General features: G+C 33.0%; 1 protein-coding gene and 1 long non-coding RNA gene across 2 annotated transcripts; one reads left to right on the forward strand and one right to left on the reverse strand.

Moving 5' to 3' along the window:
* Positions 1 to 1,505: 1,505 nt before the first annotated feature.
* On the reverse strand, positions 1,506 to 4,086 carry LOC111377565. Its single transcript, XM_023000692.1, has 2 exons — positions 2,256 to 4,086; positions 1,506 to 2,167 (listed from the first exon to the last, which is right to left on the reverse strand). Exons 1-2 carry the CDS (start codon positions 3,848 to 3,850, stop codon positions 1,549 to 1,551), a joined length of 2,214 nt encoding a protein of 737 aa, XP_022856460.1. The 5' UTR covers positions 3,851 to 4,086; the 3' UTR covers positions 1,506 to 1,548.
* Positions 4,087 to 13,847: 9,761 nt separating this feature from the next.
* On the forward strand, positions 13,848 to 14,127 carry LOC111377571. Its single transcript, XR_002699748.1, has 2 exons — positions 13,848 to 13,900; positions 14,008 to 14,127. It is a non-coding gene; the product is annotated as an uncharacterized LOC111377571 (long non-coding RNA).
* The last annotated feature ends 910 nt before the right edge of the window (positions 14,128 to 15,037 follow it).

Below are 15,037 nucleotides of genomic sequence, written 5' to 3' on the forward strand. Positions count from 1 at the left end.
CGTGCAGATTTGGTAAATAAGGCATTTGGTAGCTGTAATATTATCAATTTTTTAAAATGCAAAAATGTGTATTTATATTTATATACATGTTGTGTGTGTATATATCATTGAATGCGATGACGATGCAGTGAGGCATATATATACATGTTTGTGGCTACATTCACACTATCTTTAACAAAGTGAACGATAAAAGTAGTTTAGTTGGTACTGGTGATTTTGTCTTCCTTCGATACTTGTGAAAAAAGCATGTAAGCAATGGTAACTTTAGCAGAGTTGTTTAATAAATTAGGTAAGTTGGTAGCGATGCTCTTGTTCGTTTTCGAAAATTACAATTTTTCTTGTATGTGTATGTATATTTAACATCAATTTTAACGAAGGTAGTGTAGGTAAGAATGTTACTTACCACGTGGTGTTTGATTCATTTATGTGTCTTAATACGATTGGATGAAGTACAACTTAGAGATACAATTAAATTAGCTTCATAAGGGTCAAAATTAGAGAGATGTTTTGAGGATAATAGAAGTATTGTTGCAATTCCCTTATCATTTTTTAGAAATTGCGTTCGTATATCTTTTATGGGATATTTCTTGGCTTTTGAACTTTGACATTTCTTTATGTAAACATAATTGCTTAGGCCATATGTGAGTCTCCTTTTTGTTTAGAATAAATTTTGTAAGAGCGAATTTTTTTTATTTTTATTTTTTAAAATGTGGGGTTAGAAAATAGGCAAAGTTTTAAATTTGAATTCAAAATTATTTTATTGAAGGAACGTAATCTTAAAAATGAGAAAAGATGAATTTTAAACATGAGCTTAACAAAGTTTAATTGAAGTTGTAACACTACTTTCCACACAACATGATTATAAGCATTTTCCTGTTGTTTGTCATTAAACACGATGACGCAACATTAAGTTTAATCAAGTAATTTAATAAATAAGGTTATTTTTGCGAGGCGGGCATGTTTATATGCTTGTGTGTATGTATTTGTCAACTGTCATTCAATGTGATGACGATGCAACCCTTAACCTTGTTAGAGTGATTTTATGACGTATGTAATTTGGTCGTGGTGTTTTTTATTATTGTTCGAGATTTAAAAAATACGTTCATATGTAAACTTCAAAAGAGTCAATAGAATAAGTTAGTCTATTGTTGTGCTTAATTTTGTTATGAAACTTAAATAGTTTTGTGTATATATTCATATATAAGCAACATTGATATGAACAGAGTTGATTTAAAGTCTGTTTGATAGAAGTTAAAATCCAAATTTTAGTTTTAAGTCAAAGTATTCAATTAATTTATATATATATATATATATAAACTCTTTTTTCAATACCATGCTAGTTGAAGCAACTTTATGATCATTAAAACATTATATATATGGGTGTGTGTGTGTGTAACTTTATGATCATTAAAACATTATAAACTCAGATATTGATAAGATCCGTCTACAAACTTATCAATTGTTTCGTATGTGGACATAAATGATTGATTAACTATTCATAATAAAACAAATATATGTAATTTTCTTGGTTTTAATAAAGAAAGGAACTTACACCAACAGATAACCACAGCTGCTATAATATAGTCGGCCATAAGGATCCATCCCCAACAATTCTGCTCCTCGAATAGACTTCCCTGCTTTCATCGAAGGCTTATCCTTGTTAATTGCACATTCAGGGCAATACCAATCCCCCTCTGGCAAGAGGCTGCTGACAACTCCTACGCATCTGGAATGAAATGCCGCAGGACAACCATCACAACATATTAAGTTCCCATCCATCTTACATAGGCAGCACTCATCACTGTTCCAATCTGCAGTTTCTTCAACATCCTCCTCTGTGATGCAAGAACCGCTAGCAACATCCATTACCGCCTTTCTTTTCTTGGAGCTGTCAGACTTCATAGTCCGATCAAAATCCACTTGTCGTTCGGTTGCCATTGTCCTTCTATTAATCTCTGACCTGATGGATTCTACATCCATCGCATCATCACAAAGGCGCCGCAGTATCTCAATCTTTGTCATCACAGGTAGTTTGTAATAGTCACTCTGAGAAAGCTTCAAGTGACAGAGATCGAAACCAGAGACGTATCCAGAACTGTATACTAACAGATACTCAACAACAAACACGGGCCATGTGATCAAATCCAGCAAATCCCAATTATGAGACCTAAGTTACAAATAGAATATAAAAGAATTATGTACCAAGAAATTGGAACCGAAATGCATAACTTTTGGAATCAAAGTAAACTAAATACCTGAGACAATTAGACGAAGACATATCACCTTCACTGGAAAGCAACTCCAAATGCTTCCGTAATGTTTGCAAAAGGCAAACGTGAACGGAATCAAACAATAATGTAGAATGGTTACATTTCACGGATGCCAGAAAATCATCCAGCTCAAATGGGCTTAGAAACAGTGAAGTACTGAAAGACCTCAAGAATGCATAAACAGAAAGAATATCAAATGCAGAAACACCATTTATATCCAAATTTCCAGAAGAAGGTGGCAACTCCACCTTTGGCGGAAGAACATCCTCCTCAGATCTTTTACGACACAACACTTCAATCTTTTCCTCGCAAACTGAACTAATCGCTGGAGAGGACAGCCGATTACTGACTCTGTCTATCCCTACTGTATTAAAAACATGATCTTGACCAGAAAAAGAATCCCTATTCACTCTGCGATTGCTCCTTCTCAATCCTGTTTCTGGTGTAGCAGATGTAATATTATTATCAGATACATCTCTTCTCTTCCTACCTCTTCTCCCTCCTGGCGCACTTCCAGGAACTTGTTTATCATAATCAAGTACACCACTACCACTTTCCCGTGGTTTTTCGTAGTTGTCTTTTGAGTTTATATTCACATTTCTTCCATCCATGTTTGCCATCTGTGGCACGTCCAAGTTAATATTGTCATCCGAGATCCTTCTTCTCTTCCTACCCCTTCTGCCCCTTGGCACACTGACAGGAACCTCATTTTCAAAGTCAACTAGGCCGGCACAGTTCTCCGCTGTTACACCTATTTTTTCTAAATTTATATTCTCATTTCCATTTTCACCCTTCACATTAAATAAAATAACCTTATCATCCCCACGAATCTCTTCCTTCTCTGGCTTATCTTCTTCTGCACAGAAATTTTCATTTTCCCCAAACTTTCCCGGTGTGTTACCTGAATTCTTAATCTCATTCTCTGGTAACTCGAAATTCAAGTCAAGACAAACCCTTTTTTTCTCGGGACTATAATTCTCAGAATCTTCATTTACATCCAAATTCAAATCAATTATTTCTTTCCTTTTACCCGACCTGTCGTATGAAACCCCTTCATTGAAATCCATACCCCCATTCCTCAACTCCAAATTCACCGCTTCATTCAAATCCACACCTTGCAGCTTAGCCCCACCACCAGCACAGTTATAACCCAAATTCCCCCCATCGTCATCATTCAAATTATTAAACCCATCATCATTTATATCCAACCCTTCATTCAAATTAAAACCAGCCTCATTCAATTCCATTTTCCCAGAACCCCCACCTAGATTACCAGAAACACCACTCTCTAATACCGAAATATCAATTTTACCTGTATTTATGTGGCTCCGCTTCCTCGGTTTGCGGCCAAGCCTTCTGGTGGGCTCCTCCACGAAGGATGGCTGCGCTTCCCGAGCCAATTCCAGTCCCTCGGGAGACACCAACAGAGAACTAATTTCATTCAAGTCCAATTCCTCGGAATCGCCGTCTTCGTACACGATCTTGAAAAACCCAGTTGACGCGTCATATGATTCGACGGAACCGAAGAATGTACCGTGCCCTTCAAACTCTTTCTTCACCTTTCTCCCCACGAACTCCATTTCCCTAAAATTCAGACCTTCATGAATACCATAAAATAAAAAAATAAAAAATATCGAAGAATATATTGAAACTGAAAGAATAAAACCCGGAATTCGAATCGATCTCTATAACCCCTTTCAGTCTCGGAAAGAGAGAAAAATGGTTGGGAGTTTTCGCTTCGAGTCTCTCTCTCTAGACTACAAAGTAAAAAGAAGTTGGTGTTTTGACGGTGTGAGAGAGTGGGGACTACACGCAGTCTAAGCAATGTGAATAACTACACAGCTGCGTTTCTTACGTGACTGACTTCAAAACGGATGAAAATAAGTGCTTTTACACACACACACACACACAATTACTTAATTACGTTTGACCGTATTTGTGTATATGAATGTATTTTTAGTTGAATACGATAACTATGCAATTATAACTTTAATTGACAGACTGATTTTAATCAACAAGGTTAATCGTGATGTAGTTTTGAAATACGTGCAATTGTATTTGAATACATGACTACGGAATAAATTTTGATTGGTTGATAGATTTATTGGTGAAGTTTATTTGCCAAATAGATGGATGTTCGTAATCATCGATGATGGTGCAACTATAACTTTAACAGATAGGATTTATAAATGGAGTAATAATATTTATTATTAACGATAATCATAATCAGTGTAGGTGACTGTAGATCTTCTGAATTATTATTTATTTCATTAAAATGTATCACAACACCATTTGAAAGGGAAATTAATGAGTCCATGACCACCTAAATAGTATTGCCCTATTAATAGCCTGTTTGGGAGTGATTTTAAAAATTGATTTTTTGACCGTTAGGAAAAAAGTGGGGTCCACCTGTGAGGGAAGAAGTCAAATATGATGGCTGAAATAGTGAAATAACGGTCAAAAAATCAACTTTTTGAGGAAAGAAATGGGCCCAAATAGGCCATAAATAAGGTTATTTTGGTAAGTGGGATTTTTGTCTCAAATCAAGATTTTTGAAATGTATGTGCTTGTTTGCATTTCTGTAATCGTATTTGAATGCAATAACAATGTAATATAATAACTTTAAAGAGGTGACTTAATAAAGAGGGGGGTGTGTATTTGTCATTCAATGTGATGACAATTTAACGATAACTTTATCGTGCAGATTTGGTAAATAAGGCATTTGGTAGCTGTAATATTATCAATTTTTTAAAATGCAAAAATGTGTATTTATATTTATATACATGTTGTGTGTGTATATATCATTGAATGCGATGACGATGCAGTGAGGCATATATATACATGTTTGTGGCTACATTCACACTATCTTTAACAAAGTGAACGATAAAAGTAGTTTAGTTGGTACTGGTGATTTTGTCTTCCTTCGATACTTGTGAAAAAAGCATGTAAGCAATGGTAACTTTAGCAGAGTTGTTTAATAAATTAGGTAAGTTGGTAGCGATGCTCTTGTTCGTTTTCGAAAATTACAATTTTTCTTGTATGTGTATGTATATTTAACATCAATTTTAACGAAGGTAGTGTAGGTAAGAATGTTACTTACCACGTGGTGTTTGATTCATTTATGTGTCTTAATACGATTGGATGAAGTACAACTTAGAGATACAATTAAATTAGCTTCATAAGGGTCAAAATTAGAGAGATGTTTTGAGGATAATAGAAGTATTGTTGCAATTCCCTTATCATTTTTTAGAAATTGCGTTCGTATATCTTTTATGGGATATTTCTTGGCTTTTGAACTTTGACATTTCTTTATGTAAACATAATTGCTTAGGCCATATGTGAGTCTCCTTTTTGTTTAGAATAAATTTTGTAAGAGCGAATTTTTTTTATTTTTATTTTTTAAAATGTGGGGTTAGAAAATAGGCAAAGTTTTAAATTTGAATATTCATCTACCCAACATGGATGATATGTTTGTATGTCTTGCACTTCGTGGTCGCCCTCAGCGTAATTCTCCAGAAATTACAAATTTGTATCATTATCGAGTAGATTTGTTCTACTCTGTCATCGATTTACAACTTCAACAATTGAATGATCGTTTCTCGAAGGTTAATACAAAGTTACTCCTTTGTGTAGCTTGTTCATGCTCACAAGATTCATTTTCTTCTTTTGACAAGAAATGCTTGATTAGACTTGCTGAGTTTTATCCATTAGATTTCTCTATAGTAGATGTCATTGTACTTAACGATCAACTTGAGACTTATATTTTTGACATGCACTTTAACAAAGAGTTTGAAGGGTTAAATGACCTTGGTCTAACAAAGAGTTTGAAGGGTTGAATGACCTTGGTGATCTTGCGGAGAAGTTAGTTCTGACAAAGAAAGATAATGTATATCCATTGGTTTACAGACTTTTGACTTTAGCATTGATTTTACCGATTGCTACCGTTACTATGGAGAGAGTCTTTTCTGCAATGAGCATCGTAAAGAATAGATTGCGCAATCGGATGGGTGATAAGTGGATGAATGATAGCACAATTGTTTATGTAGAGAAATATATATTTTTGAAGCTCGATAATAAAGTTATTGTACAACAATATCAAAATATGAAAACTCGCAAGGAACAAGTTTAATATATAAATTATGTCGTTTTTAGTATTGTTGTAATATTGTTTTATTTTTTATCATCATTAAATCTATGACCAAATCCTCGAAGTTCGGCATCGAAAAATGTTGCCCGCACTGAACACAAATCCTGACTCCGCCCCTGAGTATAGTGGTCAAAAATTAATTTTTTCGTACTTTGTAAAACAAGTTAACGACAATAATATTCTTCGCCTATACAATCTTGTTTGTAAATAGTCAAATATGTAGCCTTCTTCGTACATTCAAATAAACTTGAACGAGAAGGGGGCATTGCACTCTAGGGCGAAACTATTTGCTAGATAGACATTAGAAAATTTGGTAATTGAAAAATATATTTTTTCATTTGTTATGAAGTGTGATGATGATGTAACAATAACTTTTTACATACTGACTAAACAAAGAAGGTTACTTGTGATGTGATACTCTCATTAAGTTTTACAAAATGCATCTTAGATTTTTTATTATTTTTTTTCCCCACTTTGGGAGTGGGAAGATGCTAATTATGGAGAAAGAGAGAGAGATTGAGAAGGAGGGGGAAATAAAGGGCAAAGTTAGATACTTTCTTAATTTGAAAGGTTGGAATTTGGAGAACGTGTTAAGGATAACCATGATATCGTTACAATCTCCTTTCTCTTTTCTTGAATTAATTGTTCCAATGGTCACTGAATTTAGATCCATGTCTTTGATTGGTCAATGAACTTAGGTCCATGTCTTTGATTGTTCATCGAAGTTTAAACTATCGAGTTTTGGCCACTGAATTTTGAAAAATATTGTATGTTACTCACTAGTATAAATGTTAAACTTTGAAAAATATAGAGTTTACAGTGAGTAATGTACAACATTTTTCAAAATTCAGTGGCCAGAACTCAATATTTTAAATTTCAGTGAGCAATCGAAGACATGAATTTAACTTCAGTGGTCAAAACTTGACATGTTAAATTTCAGTGACCAATCAAAGATATGAACCTAAGTTCAGTGACCATTGGAACATTTAACTCTCTTTTCTTGGTAAGTAACATTTTATATGTATCCAAAAAGAGTAAGCAACATTAGTATTTCTTAAATGGGATTTTTCCTTGACTTCTTCCATTTTAAATTTGCATATTTTGTGCAATATCATATTTATAGATTATTCCTTTCCTTTTCAATTTTTCTCTTATTTAGGTTTTGACGGATGAGTAAATATTACATGTTACAATAACTTGATTGGTAATATTCCCATAAAGATATTTATTGTTTCATATTTTGATTGCAATGAAGGTCCCTAAACTTAACTCGTTATCGCACTTACACCTCCATATTTTTTCATTATATTTTTATCATCAACATTCTATTAATTAGCACATTTTGTACGTGAGAATAGTTACTATCCATAAAATTCATTAGAAGTATATAAAAGACTTAGTTGCCTTCATATTTTTAAATAAAGGAACAAAAAATTCAAAAGTGCTTGCATCCCATTTCGAAGGACACTAACAATTTTTTGGACAAAAACAATCACGAGACAATATGTGCTAAATAATTGAACAATAACGTGACAAAAAGTTTGCAGCATAAGAATGAAAATAAGCCCTTGTTTGAGCCTCATTTTGGGGGAAGAATGCATTTTGAATGTGTGGTTGAAAATTAAGGAAAATTTTTGAATTTTAGTGTAATATAATTTTATTGAAAATGTGTGGTTGAAAATTAAGGAAAATTTTTGAATTTTAGTGTAATATAATTTTATTGAAAATGTGTGGTTGAAAATGAGTTTTGAAAAAATGAAATTTTAGAAAATCAGGGCTCAAACAAGGGCTAAATAAAGGGTGATGACCTTTTCCGACAATTAAAATGTGTAGCATCGAAAAAATTATGATATGAAGCATCTTCTCAATCAAGCATTGAAAATGTCCTTCTTGCACCCAGATTCTTTATGTATTGTATTTGAATCTATTGTCAACTTCATCGGTTATAATTATCCTAACTAGAATAAACCCCGCGTTGAATTATTTTTTATGAAAAAGAAAATTGTTTAAACTCTTATCAACATTTTTCATTTCTTAATATTGACCGTGTGGAACAATGGTTTAAATTTAAAAATTTAGGTTTACTAATGACATTGAGGCAAATGAGTAAACTTCAAATTTCTGTCCAGGAAATATTTATACTATCTATTTAAGTTTTTAACTCATCAATTTCAGTAATCATTTATTAAAATTACATAAATAAATACAAGTATTTGAATTAAAATAAAAAGTAAATTTTGTATCTTAGTTAAATTTTAATATTGGCAGGTTGAAATAGTTGGGCCTCACCTGTGGGCTTTTTTCGTTGGATGGACTGAGCTTTTAGAGAAGTGGAGATGATAGGGAATTTTGGAATGGAGTTGTATAGATGTCGCCTTTATCTCTAAATACTACCTTATTCTTTTGTTTTGATGGAAACTTTGTTCTTTTAGTTTAGGCTAGGGGTTGTTTGATAAAGTTTTTGATAAAAGCCGATAAAATATGTAGATGAAAAATTTATGAAATTTGTAGATATTATGAAATATGTGATTAAAATTAAAGTTTGAAAATTTAAAGATTTTTAACGAAGTTTTATCAAACAAACGCAAGGATGGGAATGAAAGGAGCTTAGCTGCCTCGGCCTTTAAATGAACTCGAATCAACCGTTCGGCTCTTGGGCTAACTCGAGCTACTCAAAAGTCGGCTATTATTCTAGTTTTATTTTTAAAAAAAAAAACAAAATATGCCCAAAAAAATAAAAATAATAACAATGTAAGTCAAAAAACAGGAAAAAACGATCTAGCTCATGAGTCTCATGAGGCGAGCCAGCAAGGTGTTGTACAATTCAATGAACAATGATTGAAATTTGTTTATTTTCCCCTATATCCAAGTATCTATTATTAAACAAGACATAGTATCTCTATTGTTTTAATAGTCGGGTAGCTATTTTTTGTGAAGTATGATTAAAAAGTATGAAAAATACGTGAGAATTTTTATTTTTAAATGTGTAGTTAAAAATGAATCTGAAAGATATGCATTTCTTAAATAATCAAAATCAAACCACGGCCAAAAAATGTGCTAATCTAGAAATCTATTAAATAGTGCTATTCGTGTTAGTTTTGCCTTGGAAGTCTACTAGCGGTGTGTCACTACTGTTAGTGGCTAATTTCACAACAACCATGCTACATTGACGAGAAAATTTGATAGGGTTTAGTGACCAATAACACTTGTCATTCATTATTGAAAGATGGAAGTTTTTTTTAAAAAAACAGACAAATCAAAATTTGCCATATTATCCCTGTCAATTCCCTTGTCTCATTTCCCTGGCTGAGTAGATTAATTCATTTCACAACTACGGATATACAAGGAGATCAATTTCAAAAAAAATAGTGAAATAAAAACTACTTTAAAAATCAAGTGTAACATCTAATATGTAATTTTTGACCACATAAATTTTAGAAATACTACATTTAATAAGTTACATTGATTGCATTTTATATTAATTACATTTAAATCACGTTATATCATGTGTAATTCTTGTACTTTGTATATATGTATATATTTTCAAATTGTTACCTAAAATTATTTCACCATGTCTACGACCATCATTGCTATCCAATCATCACCAACCATCACCTCATCAACGCAAGAAAATTACAACTTTTGTAATTATTATTATTATTATTTTAACTTATTAATCGATGCATCACCACCATCCTCCATTATCGATGTTATTGCCGTCGTCACTATCGCTGGTCGACACCACCAGCAGCTACAAACCACCAATAAGAAGAAAAAGTATTTCGAAGGCCACCAACACGAAAAAATGAATATCTAACCACCGCCACCATCATCGCCACTACGAACATTACCTCGAACCATCGTCGTCATCACGATTGCCTAAGCATAACACTTTCTAAATTCGAAAATTTCTGACCTAAACAAATCTGCAACTTGGAGAGGGAAAAATGAACCGATATTAGCAGTGGTTCTAAGTTTTGGGAAGGAGCACTGTAAATGGTGGGGGGTTTTAGCGTTTGAGAGTGGGATTAATAGTGGTAGTGATTTTCAACAGAAGCCAAAAGATGGTGTTAAAGAAGGTTTTGGCGGTAATGAGGTGGTGACTATAGTGTGTTGGAATAATTAATAATTTTATATGTGGGCTTCACATTCGATTGCAAAATTTTACAAGTTAGATATATAGCTCATAATAATAATTGTGTTTGGGCCAAATTTATTAAGTGATCAATTGGGCCTTTTATACCTTACGGGTTGTAATTAATTTGATGTGGTTATTTAAAGTATGCGGGCCGGAAATAAACCCTAATTAGAATTCTAGTCGTAATGGGACGGCTAAAATTATTTCCTATATATAAAGGCTAGGTCCCCTCTCCTCTCCATATGTTTTATTAACTTGCCACATTGATAGCTAATATTTTGTGAGGAGTAAGGAGGGGAAGATCTTGACTGTTATTACTGTTGGAATAATTAATTATTTCATATGTGGGCTTCACATTGGATTGCAAATTTTACGGGTTAGATTATGGCTCATAATGATATTTGTGTTTGGGCCAAATTTATTAAGTGATCAATTGGGTCTTTTACACCTTACGTGTTGTAATTAATTTTATGTGGTAGTTTAAAGTATGTGGGTCGGAAATAAACTTTAATTAGAATTCTAGTCGTAATGAGACGGCTCAAATTATTTCCTATATATAAAGGCCAGGTTTCCTCTTCTCTCCATATATTTTCATTAGCTTGCCCCATTGATAACTAATACTTTTGTGAGGAGTAAGGAGGGGAAGATCTTGACTGCTATCACAACTACTATTTTTAATGGCTTCTGCAGGTATGAATTTGGTTTATTAATTTATCATTTGGTGATTCTTGATTTTTAGCATGATTACAAATTAAAATTTAACAATTGGTATCAGAGCCTACTTGCTAAAATCTGAATCTTTCATAAATATATTGTTTATAATTTTTGTATTTTTCATTTTTACTGGAAATAAAATATGTTATATCCCAAACCAAATCTATAATCACTCCGTCGATGCCCATTAAATATTGCATTGGTGGGCTGTTCGAGTTTTAATTTTTTTCCCCTCGAGAAATTTTGAATTTTTAGCCCAAAATTGTAAGAAACTCATTATGCCCGAAAACCAACTAATTCTGACCAGCCACAAAATTCAATTTTTGATTTATATTTTATTTTTCTCGTTTTCTGATTCAATTGTCTGCTGGAAGTCTACCAAATGAATGCGAAGATAAGTCAAAACACAAGTCCCGAAAACACCCTATTGCAGCCGAAACTGACTTCCTACTATAATGGATTTTAAATTTGATTTTAGTTGACTTCCTCTTATTCTAATGGATTTAGATTTGATTTTGGCTATGGCAAGATCACCACATGTTGCTCGTATATATAATTGTTCCATGGATGTGTATCTTCTTATTACTGTGAAAAATTGTTGGTTTAAATGTGCGAATTGTAGTCGGAACCACCGTCGGCTCTGGCGGATCGAGGAAACAGTAGAATAGCTGTTTTTGCTGTGATGGCGGCAACCCTTTTGCTGCTGTTTCATGGCCTGGGATGGAGGAATGTGTCGTTGTCCTAGCGATGACTTCCAGCGACTATAGAAACAGGGATGAAGATGGGAGCTCCAATTGCAATTAGTCAAGTTTTGAGTCCTCAGTTGCAATTATCATTCTAGGGCCTGTATGCAATTGAGAGAATAGGGTTACATTGCAATTTCTAAAATAAGGACCTGACACGCAATTTTAAATAATAAAGGACCTTATTTTAATTTGTGTTTAGTATGTAATTTTCAATAAGGGCTCTTAAATTTGAACTTCTAAACTTTTGACCCTAAAATTTTATTTTTGATCAAATTAAAACTTTAATTGATAATTGACCCGATTAAAATATATTAGATAATAATAATAATAATAATAATAATTTCATTGACGAATTTTATACTTTTCATTAAATTGCTTATGTATTTAAATATTGCCATTATTTATGCATTTAAATTTCATTTTTGAAATTTTGTTGGCAATTTCGTCTCTCAATCACATATGAATCTTCGTCTTTTATCGATTAATTTTTGCGTAATTATTGTTTTGTGATTGAATTTTAATGAGTTTTGAGACGATCCTTATTTGTCCCCACAAAAAGAAATATTTTGAAATAAAAATGGGTGGTAGCTGTCAAAGTAGCACACTCATTATTATTTATTCGATTTTCTCAACAATAAAAATATATATATATTTGCCCAACAACTTTTGATTTATTACATATCATATCTTACCCAAAGATGTTATTATATGCAGTATTTTTGGAAAATGGCGTAAGACAGTTAACGAGATTATTTTGGTTTAGAAATTTCCTTCTGCCCAAAGGTGTTGGAATTTCGAAAATCAATGTAATTTTGTTAACTAGCTAGATAATGTATTTTAAGAGTATCTTATAGCATGTTGTATTGTTGACCCAAAGGTGACTTTATGTGATGCATCTAGGCTCTTACCGTAATAAAATTTATATATTTCGATTTAAATTACGGATTATCTAATTAATAGCCCATATTAATTAGTTGGATATTTCACCGTCCATTTGATTGCATGCATTAAGTTTGGATGACATTAAGAGTGATATTTTATGTTTCCACAGTTTATAATGTCTCATCTTTTTCGAATCAATTGTCTGCTATTGAAACTTTGACTAGGAATAACTATGTGAGATGGAAACGAGACGCAAAAATACCACTTGGTCTTTTGGACTTAGATTTTGCAATGGAAAAAAAGTTTGAAAAATCCACAGATAAGAGTACCGTTGAATATGTAGCCGAGTATGAAAAGTGGAAAAGGGCTAACAAACTCTGTTTGAAAATCATTAAACGATCGATATCTGATTCCATTCTAGGTGCCATCCCTGATAATGAAAATGCCAAAAGTTTTATGGATGCCATAGGAGAAAAATTTGTTGAGTCTGATAAAGCCGAAACTGGGGATCTGATGGATAAATTGATGAGCATGATATATGATGGCACAAATGGTGTTAGGGAGCATGTCATGAAAATGATAAATATATCATCTAAGCTAAAGGCTCTTGACATTCCCATTGCGGAGCCTTTCCTAGTCTATCATGTTTTGAATAGCCTTCCTAACAAGTTTAATCAGCTTAAGGTTGCTTACAATGCTCAGCAGGATAAATGGAATTTAAATGACCTCATAGTAGTGTGTGCCCATGAAGAGTATAGGATGCGCCGTGAAACTGTACAACTAGCTTTTCAGCCATCACAGAATAAGGGGCCTTCTCATAATCATAAATCTAAGTTTCGTAAGGGTAATAAGTCCCATCGAAGTCAGCAGAATAAAAATTTTAATGGTCCCAAAGCAGTTATAAAGAAAAATGATCAATGCAAGTTCTGTAAAAAGAAGGGTCACTGGCAGAAAGACTGTTTTAAGTTCAAGACTTGGTTGGAAAAGAAGAAGAGTTCTTCAGGTATTCCCTTGACCTTAGTTTGTTTTGAGTCTTCTTTAGTAAATGTACCTTTGAATTCTTGGTGGTTAGACTCGGGAGCTAGTATTCATATTGCGAATTCCTTGCAGGGGTTCATAAGTAAACGGAGGCCAAGTGAAAATGAAGTAAGCTTGAGCGTTGCAAATGGATTCCAAGTGAAGGTTGAATTCATAGGAGTAGTGAAATTAACTTTAGAGTCTGGTTTTTATCTTGTTTTGGAAAATACAGTCTATGTACCGCAGATGAGACGAAATTTAATTTCTATACCAAAACTTGATGCTTGTGGTTTTACATTTAATTTTGGTAATCGAATGGTTAAGTTATTTAATGATTCTCATTTGATTGGGAATGACATTTTATGTGATGGTTTATATAAATTATCTTTGGTTTCTTTTGGTGATGTCTCTTGTGTTACAAATGTATCAAAGAAAAGGGCTTTAATTCGTGAATCATACTCTATGTTGTGGCATAAACGATTGCGTCATATTTCTAAGGATAGAATGGAAAGATTAGTAAAAGATGAGATAATTCCTTCTTTAGACTTCTCCGATTTTGACACCTGTATAGATTGTATAAGTGGAAAGTTAACTAAGTCTACGAGGAAGGGTTCGACTAGGAGTAATGGAATTTTGGACTTAATTCACACTGATATCAGCGGACCTTTGCTTTCTACTATATGTGGGAATAAATATTTCATAACTTTCATTGATGATTTCTAACGATATGGATATGTTTATTTAATTAACGACAAATCATATGCACTTGAGAAATTCAAAGTTTTCAAACTGGAAGTAGAGAAACAATGTGTGAAAAGTATCAAAGTTGTATGATCTGACCGAGGTGGTGAGTACTATGGGAAATATGACGAATCTGGTCAAAATATGGGTGATTTTGCAAAATTTTTACAAGAGTGTGGAATAGTGCCCCAATACACCATGCTAGGGACACCTGAGCAGAGTGGTTTTTCTGAAAGACGTAATCGAACTCTAAAAGATATGGTTAGAAATATGATGAGTAGAACAAATTTGCCTGAATATTTGTGGGGTGAAGCCTTGAAAACAGCTATGTATATTTTGAACAGAGTTCCAAGTAAAGCTGTTGTAAAGACACCTTTTGAAT

Source organism: Olea europaea, unplaced genomic scaffold, assembly GCF_002742605.1.
Source record: "Olea europaea var. sylvestris unplaced genomic scaffold, O_europaea_v1 scaffold1679, whole genome shotgun sequence".
NCBI classification, from domain to species: Eukaryota; Viridiplantae; Streptophyta; class Magnoliopsida; order Lamiales; family Oleaceae; genus Olea; species Olea europaea.

Coding starts and splice junctions, on each gene's coding strand:
- LOC111377565 (XM_023000692.1), bottom strand. CDS start 3,850: ATGGAGTTCGTGGGGAGAAAGGTGAAGAAAGAGTTTGAAGGGCACGGT. Junction 2,168..2,255: donor TCTTCGTCTAATTGTCTCAG/GTATTTAGTTTA, acceptor TTTGTAACTTAG/GTCTCATAATTGGGATTTGC.